The following is an 18,946-nucleotide window of genomic DNA, read 5'->3' on the forward strand; positions in this document are numbered from 1 at the left end:
AACCGAAATTTCAAGACTAATTACTTCCAGTGTAATTGAAGGACGGACTTCACGTGAGGTCAATTCTGGTAACTTATTAGATTGGAACAGACTCATCGCTAGATTTACTATTATTCCAATCCAACAGCATGCAGAGACGAATTGTAACTGACTCATCTGATTCTATTTTTCAACTGACATAAAAAATAAAAAAAAAAATAATCGTGGCTTTCACAAATCAGAATCACAACCTGCTCAGGTTAGCACTTGGCAGGATTTTCAAGAAAAAAAAAGGGAGAGCGTCAGAGAGAATCGAACCAGGAACCAAAGTTACTGTTACCACCTGTAATACGTTAGTCAGGGTTCTCACAGGTTCAGATAATAGGGAAACCGCCGCTGGGACCCACTGGCCGTTATTGATGTCCGTCGAATTAGCTGACCAACTGATAGACACCACACCAGAGAACTGCTGCCTGCTGGAAGGCTGGAAAGGACGTCAAGTCCTACGCCCGTCAGTGACTAACGGCGACATCACCCTGAACCGGTGAGGGTCGGCTGAGGCCCCCTGCCTACGGGTGCAAATGGATCGATCCGAGATCCGATCCTATTTCATCGAATTCGGATCACTGGTCTTCGAATCAGATAATAAGATCCTATTCGGATTTGGATTATAAATATATATAATACATATATATTATTTATTTATTTATAAATATATACATATTTTATATATTATGCTTTTATAAATTTGTTATATTATTTATTTTTTTATAAAAATATGTATATATATATGATGAAAATAATTAAAAATACTTGTATTTTTGTTTTAAATTTATTTAAATTAGTATATTTTATTTTTCTTTTAATAATTTATTAATATTTACAAAAAACAAGTCAGATTGGATCATATCCAAATATCCAATTTACCGATAGGATTTGAATTCAAATTGAGTCCTATCAAATCTAATCGGATTAAAATACCAATCCATTTTCATCCCTACCCCTGACCCTAGGCTGGGTCTGTTGACCACACATGAATTGGGACATGCTCGTCACAGAGCGCTCCTCACACAAACCTAACAACTACATCCCACCGTCTATTGGAAACATCTCTCATGAGTAATATATGCTGTTGGAACATGCTATGGGGTTATTATGAGTGGATTCTAGCTTAGTCAAGCAGAATATCCAATTATATGAGATTGGTTGGTCAATAAAATACTTAAATTCAAGTTAGAGACTTGAGTTCGAGTTCAGTTCAAGTCAAAACTCAAAAACTTGTAAGTTCAAATTCAACTCAACATGATCTAAATGTTTTATAAGTACACATAAAAATTTAAGAGTTGTAAGTCTCACGAGGCGTTATCATTAATTATTATATATAATATTTTTTATTTTATTATATAAGCTCAATTAAACTTGTAATTCTCACGAGTCAAGCATGAATAGCTCATAAAAAGCTCAACTTGTGGCCACCCGTAGAGGTTGGTGTGAAAAGCATTCTATGAGGAGCAGATCTAGCCTCACAAGTCGAGCATGAATAGCTCATAAAAAATTCAATTCATCGCCATCTTTAGAGGTTGGTGTGAAGAGCATTCTATGAGGAGCATATCTAGACTCCCACGACACATTGTTTGCCATGTTCATCTAGTCACACATATAGAACATTGGTTGTATGTGGTCATTGATATTCTAGATGTGCAGGCTGGATGAGCATGGTTAGTAATGTGTTGTGGTCAAACAAATCTGAACTCGTTTGACTAGGGGTGCAGATGGATTTGATCATGATCTCAAATCTGATCCTATTTGGTTGAATTCGAATCACCCTTGTTTCGATCTTCTGATCGGATCGGATAGGATCATGGGATCCGATCAGAAATCGAATCACCCCTATCCGATATGAGAAGATCTGATCCAATATATACTATAAAAATATAAATATAAATTTGTTATATTATTTATTTTTTATAAAAAATGTATATATGATGAAAATAATTAAAAAATACTTGTATTTTTTGTTTTTACTTTATTTAAATTAGTATATTTTCTTTTTCTTTTAATAATTCATTAACTTAAAAAAACAAGTTGGATCAGATAAGAGTCAAATTATCGATAAGATTCAAATTCAAATAAAGTCTTATTATATCCGGTTGGATATTTGGATCGGATCAGATCCGACATAAAAACAGTGTCAAATCATATTCAAATCCGATTAAATCCATTTGCATCCCTACGTCCGGCCTCTCCCATGATGATGAATAATTTAATAATTTAATATAAGGGTAAAATATAAAACTTTCTTTAAACTTTCTAATAACCTCTCTTAAGGTTTAACTTTAACAAAACAAACCTTCCTAAAAGTAAAAATAAAAAAAAAAAAAAACCTGTCTTTACCTCTTTACCATCATTGTTGTGTTTTTAGTAATAGAGATTTCAAAGTTATGAAATTGCCCTAATAAGGTATCTTTCAATATAATTTACGAGAACATCTTTTAATATGATTGAAAATGTTAGATTTTTCCTAAAAAAAAAACGTTTTTGTAAAGTTAAATTATTTTATCACTCTTTTCAATTTGAACACGGGAATATTTTAATTAAAAGTTAAAATTCTTTTAGGGTCTTTTAAAATTTTCACCTGAATTGATAAATATAAGGGTATTTAATAGTAATGCATTAATTCAATATTTCTGTTCAGGATAATAACAAAAGTCAAAAGGTGAGATAATTGCAAATTTTTTCCAATTTAAAAGGGAGGTCTTTACCAAAGTAAAACCTCAAAAGAGATTTTTATGATTATGAGAGAAAATTCAAGGGAGGTTTTATAATTAGTCTAAACTCGTCCAAAGACATTGATGGCTGGATCTGATCTGTGTCTCGGGTCTCAGCCTTGGAAACTGTGGGTAGGCCGCTGGCGCTCTGTCGAAGTTCTGACAGCTGACATTTCCATACTTTGACGGCACCCGCGGATCGTGTGCCCCATCCGACCGTTCGAAATCAAAGGGTTCGAAGGAATCGATTGATTACAATATTATGATCTCTCGAGTCTCGAGGCGTAAAAAAATGTGACGCATGTGAGACAGTGTCGCACAGGCCAGCACTTTCTCTTCCTTATTTATCCAGATTTTTATTGTCGTTGCTCGTTGGGTGTCTGTCAGTCCGTCAGGGTGTCTGTATCTGTCTGTCTTGTGTGGCTTTGGGCTTCCCAAATCCCAAATATCAATTTACGTGAAGCCAGGATGACTGTCGTGTATGTTAGACCAGAGATTAGACCAATTTAATCATAGTTAATTAAGCTTGTAAGCACTTAATTAATTATTATGAATAAACAATAATTTCTGATTTGTGTTTTGATGAAGATGTGCAAGTAAACTCACTAACATCCACGCCCAAGACCAGAACGGTGTTTCGTTTGCTTGCTGAGAGAAAAAAAGACAGGAGAGAGGGACAACGACCCAGATTTTTTTTTTGACAAGTACGACCCAGATTTTTATGGGATTGATTAATATTCAGTCGCTTTGAAAATTGAAGTTTATATTATTATATATTTTATATATGCGACCAATCTAAAGTGCAATTACCTAATTCAATTCAATTGCACCCTTTAATACCCCAAATCATTCAACGATACACTTGATTTTAGTTTTAAGATACTAAGGTCTAGGATCTTGCATGTGCGTGCGTTGTATTCATTCATTCATTTCATATTATAACGACGATTTATTTATGAAGGAAAACATTTAATTATCAAGTTCGTTGGATTTATTTAACACTAATTGTTAATTTTCTATTCATGGAATCAATTAGAAACCAATGATATTCGTTTTCTTTTGCCACAATCTGGTTGGCAATTCGCTTTTCACCCGATAATTTAGGAAACCATAATAATAATAATAATTATTATTATTTGTATCGGAAGCTTCGTATTAAATCAGTTTTGTCAGGAAATGTGTTTTTTTTTTGGAATTTTGGGGATCTTAATATATAGTTGATAATACCCCTACGGTGAAAGCGTGCATGTCCATCATTCCATTCAATGAATCAACAGCTAGCTTCATCGACCGGCTCTTAATTCCCTGTTCCTCTCCTTCTCTTTCTTCTGTATTGATGGATACATGTTTGTTAATAAAATCCATTGATTTATAGGCTAGAGCCTAGAGGTGACCATTTCCCATCCTACTTATGGATTATGATGGCTTGGCTTGGCTTGGCTTGTCCCCAATGCAAGGGCGAACCTGACCAAACGCTGCTAATATAAGAAGAAGTTTCGTCCACCTACGGTTGAATTAAAGCGCAGCCTGCCCCAAGACAAGTGAATATGATTCTACATATTCACTACCTCTGAGAAATAACCCATCTGTACCACATGCCCAATTTATGGATTCTAAAGCAATTTCTGGATATATGCTCTCGCACAGCAACTTGATACATACAATTGGAGCACATGCGTCTGTAACTCCAAAACTCACTTTTCTTTGTATTTGCTGTATTTGCACTCCTTGAGTAAAGATTAAGGGTCTGTTTGTTTTGCAGTTAGAATTGGAATTAAAATTTTCTGAAATTGGAATTGGATTGATCCATTTCTGTAGTCTATTTAGTTCAAATAGAAATGAAAATAAAAATTGGAATCATCAGGAATGGAATTTCACTCCTAAGGGAGGGGCAGGAAATGGCCATTCCCTCAAATGAGAGAATGCAATTTCAATAAGAATGAAAATAGGGTTTTGATTATATCCAACCAAATAGTTGGAATTGGAATAGCTCATTCAGATTCCTATTCCAAACATCTATCCCACAAATCAAATGGGGCCTTAAAAATAGTGGGCAAGACAACCACTATTAGGATCTTGACCGCAGTTTGTCTTTCTTATAAAAATCTGGCTTATTTCGTACTACTCACTACTTAGCTTTAATTTCGCTAGTTAGTTGGTTGCTTGAATCTACTTTGCAAATAGTTGAGTTGATGATAGAATTTAAGAGTGAAGATTGTGTTTGGTTGCAGTGCAATTTTATTTACATTAATACAAATGAAAAAAAATGCAAATTCTTATTTAATTTTGTTTTGGATTTTACTTTATTCTGTTTCATGTCTTAATTTACTTCATTTGTATTACAATCAAACAAGATAAGTTAAAATTCGAAACAAAAACAGGTCATAATTTATACTCAAATCATTTACACTCCTATAGTTTTGCATCAATATAAATTTATTTGCATTGCAACCAAACACAGTCTAAAGGATTTCTGCGAAATAATTCTAATGTGAACAATAATAAGAAATAAGAATAAACGAATTACTGGCGACAGACTCAAGAATTCTATTTTAATAATATCTTGTGTCTCCATTGATGATATGGGCAAACTGCCAAGAATACTTACATGTTGGTACAGGGCGCGGGTCCTCTCAGTGTTGTGTCTACAGACTCCCTCCTAGCTAAGGCTAAAAGAAAAGTGGATTGGGTAATCTGCTTACGTCTTGATCGGGAGTCCTTCCTTTTGATTCTATATGCCCATTTACCCATTTGATTTGTAAGAATAGGGGTCTGGATTTAGAATTGGAATCCAATTCTCATTCTTATTGAAATGATATTTTCTCAATTGGGAATGGAGTCTCATTTCTATTGATTTTAATTCCTATTCTGATTCTTGTCTGAATCAAACAGACTATAAAAATAGATCATATTCCAATTCCAAGTCTGCCTGCGAACCAAACGGATAGTTTTGTGTATTATTGATTGGTTGAAAGAGCCAAACTGTTTGGTGGACATTGAGGAACAAAAGTACATAGTTTCAGGACCCCACAACACGCACCCACATGAAGAAATATTAGATCCAAAATTATTGAACACCGAACAGACCCACCTCCTCCAACTTGACTCTTCAATGTTTTAAGCTTTAACGGCATTGCAACATTTGGACCGACAAATAAAATTGACCAGCCAACAAGAAGCGTGGACCCAAACGCCTCAATATTGAACATGATATTATTTCATCATTCAATCACTAAAACTCAATCCCCCTCTAATCCTGCATGTTTAGGTTAGATAGCTACCAGGTCCAGGGGCTTAGCTTGTCCTAAGTCAATATCCATGGAATCTCACATGAATACTGATCGACTGCCAAATGCCCAATAGCCATCCATTTTGGGCTTCAGGCAGATCATCAAGTCGTCTCATCTAGAACGAGGTCGCTCCTCAATCCTCATTCACAATTCAATTCAACTATGAATCAGTTGGAGCAATCAAATGGGTTGACAACTGACTGGACTGGACCCACTAAAGCCCAACTATATTTGATAAAAGACAAGCCCAGGTGTTTTGATTTGTCATCAAATAAGGCCAAATCAAGCTAATTATAGATAAATAACTCAAGTGAATATTTCCTTGTCTTACTCCTCTCAATGATATATGATCTCTCTCTCTCAATTAATCAAATTTGAGAAAAAGAATTTCACCAACCGATCCATAGATTAGGAACTTGTTTAATGATGTACAGTACACTGTATGTAGCAACAAATTTGAAGGATGGGTACGGATAGCAACTGTTTGACCCGATCCAACACCCCGACTCAATCCGTTTGTATCCTTGTTATTCAGGTTTGTAATCGTACTTGTAAGTTATAAATGTCAGTTGAGGTTCAGGTACTCCCTGAAACCGTTTTGACCCGACTGACAGAACCCATTATTGAAGAATCATCTGTCTTAACACGTCCAACATAGTTTCACATGCTTGAGTTGACAACCTGATAAATGGCCTGAAATAACGAGTCAGGGAGCCATGTTGGGTCGGCATCTTCAAACTGGCCCGACCCAAACCTCAATGACCTGACCTGACTCGTTCAAACTGTAATTTAGACTCACTCCAGTCTGCTCCTGACATCTTCTACTCTTATTACCAGAGTTCACTCAACTCGGGGACAACCATACAAGTCATAAATTAATCACCACATTTGTCATGCGATTTTTAGCGTAGCTATTGGGATTTGAACTGAGATGCCGAAGCGTTACCTCTCATTCAAGGGAAAATGGGTATAATTTATGGGCCGATCAAAAGTTAAACTGACCCGAAGCCATGAGCCCACATCTAGACGGACCCGATTTGATATTGGGTTCAAGCAATTAATGGTTGTATTGTGTATAACTGTGTTTGTTCCAAATCTGTTATATCCCAGAGGATGAATTAAAGTTGAATGTATATATATCATGTAACACAAATGGTTTAGTAGTTAATGTAGTGCTTAAAAGGCAAAGTATTGAAGAAAATCCTTTAAGCAACTAATATCCTGATGCTGCTTTTTCTTAATTAGATGAGGATAATCCTATATAAAGTAGAAGAATCTCTTGGTTGTACGGCAAGGATGATCCATTATTTTAGATGGGATGATCCCTTAAAACAAGTGAAGATGGAGATTCCTTATCAGCCACTTACACTTTTGGGCTTTTCATTGATAAGGCTGATTACTTTGGTCTTTTCAATACCCTCTCTCTCTCTTCGTACAGGCCCAGGACTGGTACGCAACTAGGCCACAGCCATCGCTATCCAGTGAAGCCCAAGTAGGCCTCAACTTTTGGGGTCATGGTGTCCACTTGCACAGGGTAGGTTAAAGGCAAATGTTGAAAAAAGGTATGGTTTTCTTTTGGGAATAGCTCAGGTGTATATATGGTTGTGGCTGGAGGATGTGGTTCTGGTACTGTAAGCTCGGCTCACAGGGTAAGATCAAAAAGTGCATTTCCTTTATTGTTCAAAAAGAAGAGAAATTGATTGCAAAATTATCATTTATAGTATAAATCATGATTTTCAAACAGTCTTGACCTAGACGATCAGACCATTTAACCCGAAAGCCAGTCAGGCAGTAATCAGTTCTGTTTTACATTGAACCGTTTTTTTGGCCCAAGAAGAAAAAAAAAATCATTGACTTGATCAACAACCCGCTGAACTGGATGGTTGAATCATCAACCCATTTGACCCAAATAGTAGTTTTTAGTCATTTTATGTTTTTTAATTGCAATGAACTGTCTGTTTGGATTAGATGGTTAATCAAAAACCAGTGGCGAAAGCGATTCCAGTTCCAAATTAGTTTTTAAAACATTGGTATAAATATTAATGATGTTAGGTGCAAATATGATGCTCTCTTTACAATTAAACGTACAGTAGAGATGGCAAGAGACTAGCAGATCAAATTTGTATATATCTCAACAGACAAAGAAGTCAAGCGGGCTCACCAATGTTCTTCAAGAGGCGTTGGCTTTGGCAAACCTGCTTTTTGAGAACCCCATTCCTATTTCCTACGCGGCAGCTGGTTGGTTGATCTAAAAGACAAGAAAAGAAAATGCTCTGTTGCTCAGACTAACTTTATGTGATTTCAGTTGGGTTGCTGTGTGCTGTTGTAATCTTTTCTTTGATTATATAGTTTGGTCTTTAGTTGTGGTAGGGTGGCTTAGGGTTGTGTTGGGTTTAATTTGTGTTTTTGTGTTGGTGTGTTTCTGCTGCTTAAAAATCTCTTTTTGACCATCCTCCCCCTTCTCCCTCCCCAAAAAAAAGTATGCTGCTTCAACTTGTCCTCGATGAAATAGACAATTCGCAGTGTCTAAAGTTGTCTTTTCCAACTGTCCTCTAATTGTTTATCAACCAAAAGGAAAGTGATCAAAGAAAATAAGCCGGACTAGGTAAGAAATGACGGCCTGTAAAAGTTCATTTTGGCTCCAAACTCATTATAGATTGAAGATGGTTTCCATTTGCTTCTCCAACTAATCGAGACAGAAGAAAAGTGTTCATAGGTGCCGGATATGAAAATCTGGGAACTCGTATTACCGACTTCAATCAAACACCAAAACTGGAAGCCATAACCAAATAAATAGACTGTCAAAGCTATTGTTAAACCCAAGGTTATAATTAAGCAAAGGAAGAGCATTAATTAGGACAAGGTTATTAATAAGAAATCGGAACTCATATAAAAGACACACTTGGTGAGCAGATTGAACAAGTACATAAATCATTTTATTGACATGTCTGTCTCGAAATTGTATTTCAAGTGGGTTGGGAGTTATTTAAAGCTGCATCAATATGATCATTATTTGGTTAGTTAGGTAATGTTAAAATGGAGTAGCATTATGATATTTCCTACATAATACAAAAGCGGATATGTTGGCCATGTTCATGCCATTTACTGATCGGTATTGGCATGATGTTTTCTAAGGATATATATATATATATATATATATATATATATATATATATATATATATATTTGTTTGTTTGGGACCATTACTGGTTGCTGTGACATAAACACTTTTCAATGCCAACACACTGTTTCTAGCAACAGTAAAACAATGAGAAAACACCAGGTCACACCTGATTTTTAAGGTGTAAGTTGAAAAAGCATTTTTCTAAAAAAACATATAACCAAAAATCAGGCATGACCTGAAAATACAGACTCCAAACGTGGCACTTAATTGGGGCCATTTTTTCAAGAAAACGATATCGATTATGATGATGCGCAATCCAGCCACTCCTAGCTGGAAGTGGCGAGGCTTATAGCTGGCGACGAGCAAGAGATACCTGTAAGAGGGATGAATGGACCCGGGGTTGAACACCCGGCGAGGACTCTCGATGCTTAAGTTAGAACTCGCTAGCGAGCTGAGAAAGAGAATGAGCACGCAAGAAGATGAGAGCTAGAGAGTGATGAATATGTGATACCTTTGCCTCTGAGGGGTCGGAGTCTTTATATACTAACATTCTGACAGGTTCTGAGGGGCGTGACGATTTGTTGTCAGGTAACGCTTCGGAGTGATTGGCTGTTATCGTTAGGACTAGGGAGCAGGTGGGCTAATGTGACCGTTGTAGGGTACGGTCCTGCCAGACAGGGGACAACCTTTGGGGCTGATAGGCATAATGCCGCCAGGCGAAAGACAGGAGTGCGATCCTCAGGGTTTGGCAAGTACTGCACCGCCAGATGAGGGACGTGGGTGCAATCTACAGGTTTGGGAAGTACGGTCATGTCAAGCAAGGGGCTTCTCGCGAGATGCCGAATTACCCTGTAACGAGCTACCTGTGGCGACTTCGAGCTGTCTAATTGTCAAGAGGCTGCACTTAATTGGCATGAGGTGCTAGGTGTCATAATGTCACTGGAAGGCCAAATCCGCCCTCATCAGGCTCCAAACATTTGGTGTTGTTTTCGGATGTCAGATATGCAGAAAAAGAGTTTTTCTAATTTTAAGATATCAAAATTCAAATTACATTTGAACACAAATTAGGCATACCGCTGCCTATAGCAATTCTGTGCGTACCATTTATAAAAATGAGAATGATAATAATTGTTGCGTAAAAAAACCTAATTTTAATTTTCCTTTTTACCTTTTATATTTTTTCTTTTTCTAGTATTTAACTAACGATAAGGCCGTATGCTGTTCATCAAAGTGGGGCAAGTACAATGGTCTAACACTCTGTCTGATATATAATTCCAATATTACCCCTGGAAATTGGAAATGAGAGTGGGGCCAAATAACAAATGCGTTTTTGCCCCATTCTCACCCCTGAAAAGTTGCAAATGCTGGGTCCTCCGATTGGGCGAACACCCTTACCAGATATTCATCATAGTTGATGTGGGATGGACCTGGAAAAAAAATAGAAATTAGATAAAAATAACCTAAGAATTAGCACCTCAACCTCTCTATTTATCATAAAACAGAAAAAAAAAAAAGGTTCTCTGAGCTACACTTAAAACAAACCAATGCAACATCTACTAATTTACATAGTTACTCTTGGAATTCCAACTCAAACAAACCAATATTTTCTCAGAATTTAAAGGTAAACAAAATGAAGTGATTGAAACTGTTACAAAGAAATAACTGAAAGTTCTGGAAACATAAAACATTTAGGCTATGTTTGGTTTGAAGGAAAAGATAGGAAAAAGGAAGGGAAAATGTAAGGAAACCTTGTATGAGTTTCTCTTTCTTTCCCTGCCTTTTCCTTCAAACCAAACATAGCCTTAGAGAACTATCTTTTAAGATATGCAAGTAAGATTTAGAGGATTATTTCTATCAACTATCATCCCCCAATAAAGATGGCCATGTCAACAATTATATCCAAGTAAGATTCACCTCTCTCAAGTGTTGATTCTCTCAATTTGAGTACAACTTTTCTCTTTGAATATTTATTAAAGTATACTAGCATTTATTGTTAATTAATGAAACTAACTAGATATACCCAAACCCATCTGAAACTACTTAATCTTAGGTCCAATTAGCTATCAATTCCTTGTAGGAGTTCATCAGTTTTTTTTTTTTTTGCAAATTCCAAATAGTCTGAAACATTTCTTTCTAGGTGGATTTCTTGCCCCAATTCTGTTTTCAATTCAATGAAACCCTGATACAAGTAATAAAAAGTATGGAATAAGTAGACTTTCAGATTAGTGATTTTAAGTAGAAAGCCAGGCATATTCTATCCTATTTAGCACATATATGAAAAACACTGTTTTATTTTTTTATATGATACATTACTGCTGTCTTTGTAATTTACAAACTTTCTTAATTTAGACTCCCCAAGGAATTCACTATTCATTTGTATCTCCCCATAAAATTCCTACTATATTCTATTATTTCTTATATCTATTGCAGCAAGATTTGATTATTTCTTTTTATTTTTTTTTGAAATTTGTGTAGTATGAATTCATATTGTCTAAAATATTTGCACCTTCATTTATATTTCATTGTGATTATATCATCATTTTAAAACTTGCAGTTGATATCTTAGGCTGCATGTAAATGAAGGTAACTAGATATGCTCAAACCCATATGAAACTACTCAATATTAGGTCCAATCAACTGTCAATTCCTTTCATTTTAGCACAAAGTGATTGTTTAAGAAAATTTTACATTTTATTTTCAGCCTCCATCTTCCTTGCATAGATTTTTGCTAAGAAAACCGAAAAAGATACCCAATACTGATCTCTGCCCGATGCAACCCTTTAACCTATCTAAAATTTGAATTGTTCACATACATATATTTGCTTATTATTGTACTTTGCACAGTTAGGTTCAATTGTTTACGAGGAATAGTCTACACTATACAAACTCTTTAAGTTGCAAGTATAGATATTAACCTGAGTTTGTCGTTCGTAGCAAAAGCCAAAAAGTGGATTGACCTGTGGAGGTCGGATTGGATGATGGGCCGTGTAAAAGTGCATCCTAGCTGGGCTTGGGCCAATAAACTCAAATTTTGATCATCCGCTATAACAGCGGTCAGCGGGTAGCGGACCCTTGTTTCTTTTAGGGCGCGATGGGAGGCGGGGATATCTCCTCCACCAGGTTGAAGAGAGAGGAGTGCAAGCGCACTAAACACGATTCTGTTTTCTCAAATTGGCAGGTTTGATTTGAGTCTTCGATGATTCTCTCTCTCTCTCTCTCTCTCTCTCTCTCTCTCTCTCTCCAGCTCATTTTTTTCCCTTTTTGTTTTTTTTTTGGGGAAATAGGACATTTGGCGTTTATGTTACCACCCTGATCACGAATTGCTCGATCTTACCATCTCATAAATTAAGCCCAACTATCGTCTTTTTCCCAATTGATTGTTTTATGTATATTTCGCAGATATCAGCAGCACTTTTGTCGTCCGATTAAAATTTTTCTCTTATTATCCACTTCATTTTTTGTTATCATCATTGAATCTTTTTCTGGGTGTCGTTCTATAATTTGCTCTTGGCCTGTTTAAATGCGCATTTTTGTTTTCTCGAGAAAATACGTTAGCAGAAAAATGCATATTTTACTGGCTTGCATTGGGGAAGCCCGAGAATCAGTGACCAAATAACCAGAACACACCTTGACAAGTCCCTTGCTAAATCCCCCATTTGTTCCTCGGCTTCAGAGAGCTTCTCATATGAGTTTTCCACGTAGAATTTGAGTTCTGTTTTGTTTGATGCTTTTGGAAGCCTTGGCGGATTTTTGCACCGATTGACATTTTGGTTCCGTCGATATTAGTTACCTATTTTCTGCGCTTCTAATTACATGGGATGAAGGCAACCTCTGAAGGTTGCGTTCTAATGGCATTACAGTCACAACTTTTTGGGCAAAATACTCATTAGATCCCGCACTTACAAACTTGTTCGTTGACGTCTTTGTAGTTAACTATTTGGCATTTTCAAACTACTCAGTAGATTTTAGAACTCTGGTTTGGTGTCTTTTTCTTCCGGAAAGCTGATATAATCATATAACATGTTAGTTAATTATAGTCTTTTATTAAAAAGCCTGATTTTCCATTCTTTTTTTTTTTTTTTTTTTTCAGATTCTCATTGGGCCTTCTGATTGGGAAAACCATTCCTCAGGGAAGGAAGGAGTAGAGAGATACAGGTCCCATAACCTCCCAATAAGTTGTTCAGGCCCAGGACTTTATGAGCTAGGCATAGCCACATGTTGCTCTGATACAGGACGGGAGATTCGCAAGCTTGATCCATACTATATAATTGTTGTCTATCTTGGAGAAGCTGATAATGCTAGGACACGACTCCAGGAATATGGACGGGATGGTTCTCATTTGGACCATGGAAACTCAGTTGGTTTTCTTGATAAAAATAAAGGTGTATATCTCCAAAGAGGACCTGGATTGTTTAAGGAGATATTCTCAAGAGGTTTTCCAATTGTATTTAGATGGGCTGCAGTAAGTATACCTTTCTTCTTCTTGAATATGGTCGCCATGTTCTGATGTTCAAGCTTAAAAACTAAATTTTAGGAGTATTGGTTCATCACCATAAGTCTGCATAATTATAATTTTGCAAGGGAAAAACCAATCTACCTGTCTTGTCTGCATGACTCATGCTGTTAGTCTTTTTAATCTTTACTTTGTAATTTTGTTTATTATGTAAATGTCTCATGTGTTTTAGGCTACTTCTTGAACATATGCTTCAAAGAGTCTAGGCAGGGGCTGTTACCAAGTGCAATGCTAAAATCTTTGGCTGACAAGCATGAGAATTTGGGTTTGAGTACGAGATTGGCCACTTTGCGCTAAAATGCTTGAGGTTACCCAAGACCTGATAGTCAGAACAAGCACTAGGTAATCACCTTCTCATACTGCAAGGAAAGATGTCTAGGCCTTGCTGATTACTAAATCTTAACAGTCTTATGTTTGTAGGTCTTCTACTCCTTTAGGCGCAGAAGAGTGCAGGAAATAGGAATTCATCTAATTATACATGCACAATGCTTAACTTTCTTCTATCAGTTGATTGCATTAGACTGCAACAGAATTCTCCTACGGTTATACTCTTCTTTGGTTTCTTTTGATGAGAATGCATTATTGGACTCATTGTTACACTGTATCCAGGGGTGTACCCTTGGGTTCGGGGGGGGAGGGAGGTGGGTTTAGAGAACCATTTCTAGGGCTTTAAAGCTTATGCTAAAGGTTTCTGTACACCAACTTTCCCAACAGAAAATTCCTATATCCGCCTCTGTAGTGTATTCGTAGGTTGAAATTTCTCAGTTGCCTTTACCTATGTCAGTTATTATTGGATAAGTGGCAAGGAAATATATCTTCTATTGCATAGACAATGAGGATATTTGGTATCAATGGTGCTTATCTAATAAACATTTTGTATGATTTTATCTTGAAAATTGGGACAAAATATGCTTTAAACGTTTTTTGAGACCTCAAAGCCAGTAGGTGCCACTAGATGCCATTAGGTGCCATATAAGCTGAACAGTAAAAAATGCACTTGAAAATGAAAAACATCATTTTTGGCGTTTTTCCGATAAATGGTTCTCACATAAATTGAGAGAAGACACGTCTACCAATTAAACAGCTCACTAAACATCATTTTTTGGCGTTTTTCTGTTAAACGCTCTGAAAAATGCCATTGATACCAAACACCATCAATATGTAAATAGTGAAGTACTCTATTGTGCAATATTGACCCGGATAAAATCGTACGAGTCACGAGGATGTTAAATACTAGGCTACTTTCTTGGTGAGAATCCAATGGTGATAGATATGCATAAACGTAGATTTGATATGATTATGGATGGATAAATTGTTCTTTCTTATGTTTTTCTCCCATAAGGAGATTTGTCATTGTATATTTTTTAGCAATATAGTTCTATGGTTGCTTTAGTGTTCTCTCACTGTGATGTAACTGGTGCAATGATAAAATATTGGGCTGACAAGTATAAGAGTACAGGTTGAAGTCTGAGAATAGCCACTTTGTTAAAAGAGGAAGTAAAAGAAAAACCAAAGGTTCATTTATTGCCATTCGTAAATGTGAATTTTAGTGAGATATTCACTTCCAATCATTATCATCATTATTATTACTAGGGAGTATAGTTTTCAAGGCGTCTAGGTGATTCTGGGCAACACTGGGGCGCCTAGTCGCCTAGGCAATAAAAATTTTATAATATAAAAATCTGACTTTTGGCTAGTTTCCTAGTTTTATATACCATTCAGCATGTATGTTAATTGAAAAAATAGCAATTCTCTTTATTAAGAACATCAAATTTCCTCTAAAAATGTGGCAAATCATCACATCTAAAAGATAAAAATCTTTTACATATATTAATTTCATTATTTTCAAAAATAATACTACTATAATAAGTATTTAATAGAGAAAATTCACATTAATTAGCAGATAAAGATGGTTATCATCTTTATATGATAAATATTCAAGATGGAAAGTAAAATAGAAAAAAAAAACAAGGATGGAGCTTCTGTTTTATTTAATTGGAGAGAGAGAATAGAAACACTAACTTTATTATTCTATTCTTTCTTTCCTCTTCCTTTTCTTTCTTTCTTTTTCTCTTCTCAAAACCCTTTGATCTTTTAAATTTCAAAAGTAAAACATTAAAACAAATTATAATTGATATATATAGCATATAATAAAATGTATTAACACATACATTAATAAGATACAACAATATAAATGATATTATAAAAGACGCCTGCCTTGTCGTTTTTGTCGCCTAGGCGGGCGCTCAGTCGCCTAGAAGGGCGCCTAGTTGCTAAAAGTCAAGGCGTTTAGGCGAGGCGCCCAGCCAAGGATGCCTAGTCGTCTAGGTGACACCTAGGCGGGTGCCTAGGCGACGCCTTGATAACTATGCTAGGGAGTCTTTTCTATATGTCTATATGTAAATTTGGATGTTAGCATGAAGATGTTAGTTAGCTTTTATTCATAGATCTTATAAATAGGGTGAAAAATTGAAACATACCCTGATTTTTTTTTTTTTGATAAATAACATACCCTGATTTTTCATAAATTGACTTAAGCGTAACCTGAGTTTTTCAAATAGACTTAAATATACCTTGTGGGCTAACCTAACCCCATTGGACTTACACATACCTCCATCAATGAAACAACTTATTTAAAAATTTTAAAATCCTATATAACAATTTGAAACAAATACACCTGATGCCATTAAGCTTCTTTGGCCTTCCTCTTGAAAACCATTTGACCAGGACTCAGAATATTCAAAGGGTCAAATTTGGATTACAGTGCCACAAATCTGTCCCATTGCTCTCCAAAATGTTTCTCCAGTCAATCTCGTCACTATAGTATGGTATATATTGTTTTGCACCCATTTCTTTTCGACCTCTATTCGCCAATAGCAACCTGATTTTCACTCTTCTCATCCAATCTCATGCCCCCTTTGGAACTGGTTGAGTTGCTATCAACTCTCATTTTATCAGCATGAACAAGATCTCTTGATACTGCACATATTTTGGTTTAGAAGATCTTTTAGGCATGAAGATGGGATTGCAGAGCGTAGTAGTCCTATAGTATAGAAGATGTCCTCCTCCACATCATCCCTTGGCAATGTCACAGACATCCTAGCATTTCATCTGAAATTAAAAAGGAATGTTGGGGGAGGAATGAGAAGAGAGAGGGTCTCAAGGTATTTCTGAATTTAAGTCAATTTAAGAATACTCAGGGTATATTCAAGTCTTTTACCCTTATAAATATAACTCTACAAACATAAGTACAACTTAAGGTTGTTACTATGCTAGTATTTATTCATCGGTCTTTTGCAAATGTATTGCTCATGCCTGTTAAAGGAATCTCTAATTCTTATTCTCTATCATTATTTCCCTAAATGTTATACAGATGGAAAGTAAGGAAGAAGCTGAGAAGACAGAAGCCCAGCTACTTGGTATCTTTGATTATGCATGGAACAAAGGTGGAAACTGTGCACGCCGCCCTGATGATATCCTGATAAAACTCAATAAAATTACTTCAAGCACCATTCAATTTCCATATATTGCCAGGAAGCTCCAAAAATGGAGGTGGGACAACCCATTCATTCAGAAGCAAGTTGGGATCACAATCAAAGGGCGCACCTCAACCCTCAATGGGACTGAATTAAATACTTATAATTATGAGGGGTGGAACAATCTCTTGCGGATTTTAAAAGTTAGCAGATCCCAGCCTCAACTGGTTACAGGGAAAAGTAGCTTGAATGATGGCCACACTACCATTTGTGGGGTGGCTTTAGGTGATGGGTCTGTTTGTAGAAACAAACCTATTGAAGGAAGAAAAAGGTGTGGGTCGCACAGAGGGAAGAGGATCAATGGATCGATATTAAAACTAATGACGGATGCAGATCCAAAAGTGTTTGGTATGGGCTTACAAGATGGGTGTACCCAGGAAGATCCATTGCATGAAAGAAAGATCAATTCTTGTGATGAAGAGCCAGAGAAACACCTCTCCCAGCATTCAAAAACATACAGATCACATCCTCAAATGGTGGTGGAAAGATGTACTACTATTGAGGACCATACTACCATTTGTGGGGTGGTTTTGAGTGATGGATCTGTTTGTAGAAATCAACCTAGTAAAGGAAGGAAAAGGTGTGGACAACATAAAGGGAAAAGGATTAATAGGATTACTTGTAAGTTGTCACTAGAAAAGAAATTACATGTGCGTGGTACAGGGCTAGAAAATGAGTCTGTTTGCATGGAAGTTCCAGTGCTTGGAAGGAGCATAAACTCCTGTAGAGATTTGAAGCATGATGAGCTCATTTCAGGAACTTCCAATTTTGAGAAGTCACAGCCTCAGTCTGTTGCAGGAACATGTGTTAGTGAGAAGTGCACTGCTGTTTGTGAGATGGCTTTGGGCGATGGATCTGTTTGTAGAAATGAAGCGGTTGAGGGAAGAAGGTGTGCACAGCATAAAGGGATGATGTCTAATAGGTCCCACGTGGAGATAGTACTGGAAAAGAAATTGCATGTTTGTGGTGTTGGCTTAGAAGATGGGTCAGTTTGTAAGGAAGTTCCAAAACACGGAAGGAAGAGATGTGAATTGCATAAAGGAAGAAAGGTCATCACACATTCACACTCCTTGAAGAATAATTAGGCATTTAGCTTCGGTGCCTGGAGAGATGCCATCCACCAAGATATAGGAGACTACTGAACAGAATGAGCAGTTTTGTGCACGTTAATAACACTTGCTTATCCAGTCTTCTACATCCTCTCCCCCGGGTGGTAGGGGAAGGGTAGAAGAGAAAAAAAGATTTGTGTCATATCTTTTATCATTCTTTAATCAGTAATGCAGTGTGTTGGGGTTCCCTCTTTATGAGGTGGAGCCCAAACAAATAAAGGCAAAAAGAAAGACAAAAATAGAAAAAGAAAAGTGGGGAAACCAGGAAAGAGGCTCTCATTCTCTCTAATATTTCTCGTTCAAAACTTCTGGGATTTGAGAATCTAGGGTTTTCTTGGAAGGTTTCTCTTAGGGGTGTAAACCACTGTTTTGTGAGGATTGCATCCACAGCAAGGTTCAGTGTTGTTAACAAGAGTAGTTCATCTTTGTGGTGAGAAGACTTTGTTCATGTTTTCGATTGTAAACCACTATTTTGGTCAAGAATTTGGATTGTAAAACCAAGGAGATTTCTTTTAATGTTTGATATCCTCTAGCTGTTGTCGGAGAAGAAATTTGTATTCCTATTTATTGTTGTTATAATTATAATGGAGATTTTTGGATTAATATTCTATGGTTTTTCTTTTTTTA

At 36.4% G+C, this 18,946-nt stretch overlaps 1 protein-coding gene across 1 annotated transcript; it reads left to right on the forward strand.

Moving 5' to 3' along the window:
• Nucleotides 1-12,176: 12,176 nt before the first annotated feature.
• On the forward strand, nt 12,177-18,946 carry ET2 (effector of transcription2). Its single transcript, XM_088960048.1, has 3 exons — nt 12,177-12,339; nt 13,252-13,623; nt 17,048-18,946. The coding sequence occupies exons 1-3, from the start codon at nt 12,253-12,255 to the stop codon at nt 18,293-18,295; spliced, it is 1,707 nt and encodes a 568-aa protein (XP_088816174.1). The 5' UTR covers nt 12,177-12,252; the 3' UTR covers nt 18,296-18,946.

This window comes from Nelumbo lutea, chromosome 8 (assembly GCF_056320005.1).
Source record: "Nelumbo lutea isolate HS-2025 chromosome 8, American lotus-T2T, whole genome shotgun sequence".
Taxonomy (NCBI): domain Eukaryota; kingdom Viridiplantae; phylum Streptophyta; class Magnoliopsida; order Proteales; family Nelumbonaceae; genus Nelumbo; species Nelumbo lutea.

What these genes read in the sequence shown, in the direction of transcription:
- ET2 (XM_088960048.1), top strand. Translation starts at nt 12,253, where the DNA reads ATGGGAGGCGGGGATATCTCCTCCACCAGGTTGAAGAGAGAGGAGTGC. An exon ending in CTGTTTTCTCAAATTGGCAG is followed by an intron (nt 12,340 to 13,251) that starts GTTTGATTTGAG and finishes TTTTTTTTTCAG; the next exon opens with ATTCTCATTGGGCCTTCTGA. An exon ending in TTGTATTTAGATGGGCTGCA is followed by an intron (nt 13,624 to 17,047) that starts GTAAGTATACCT and finishes AATGTTATACAG; the next exon opens with ATGGAAAGTAAGGAAGAAGC.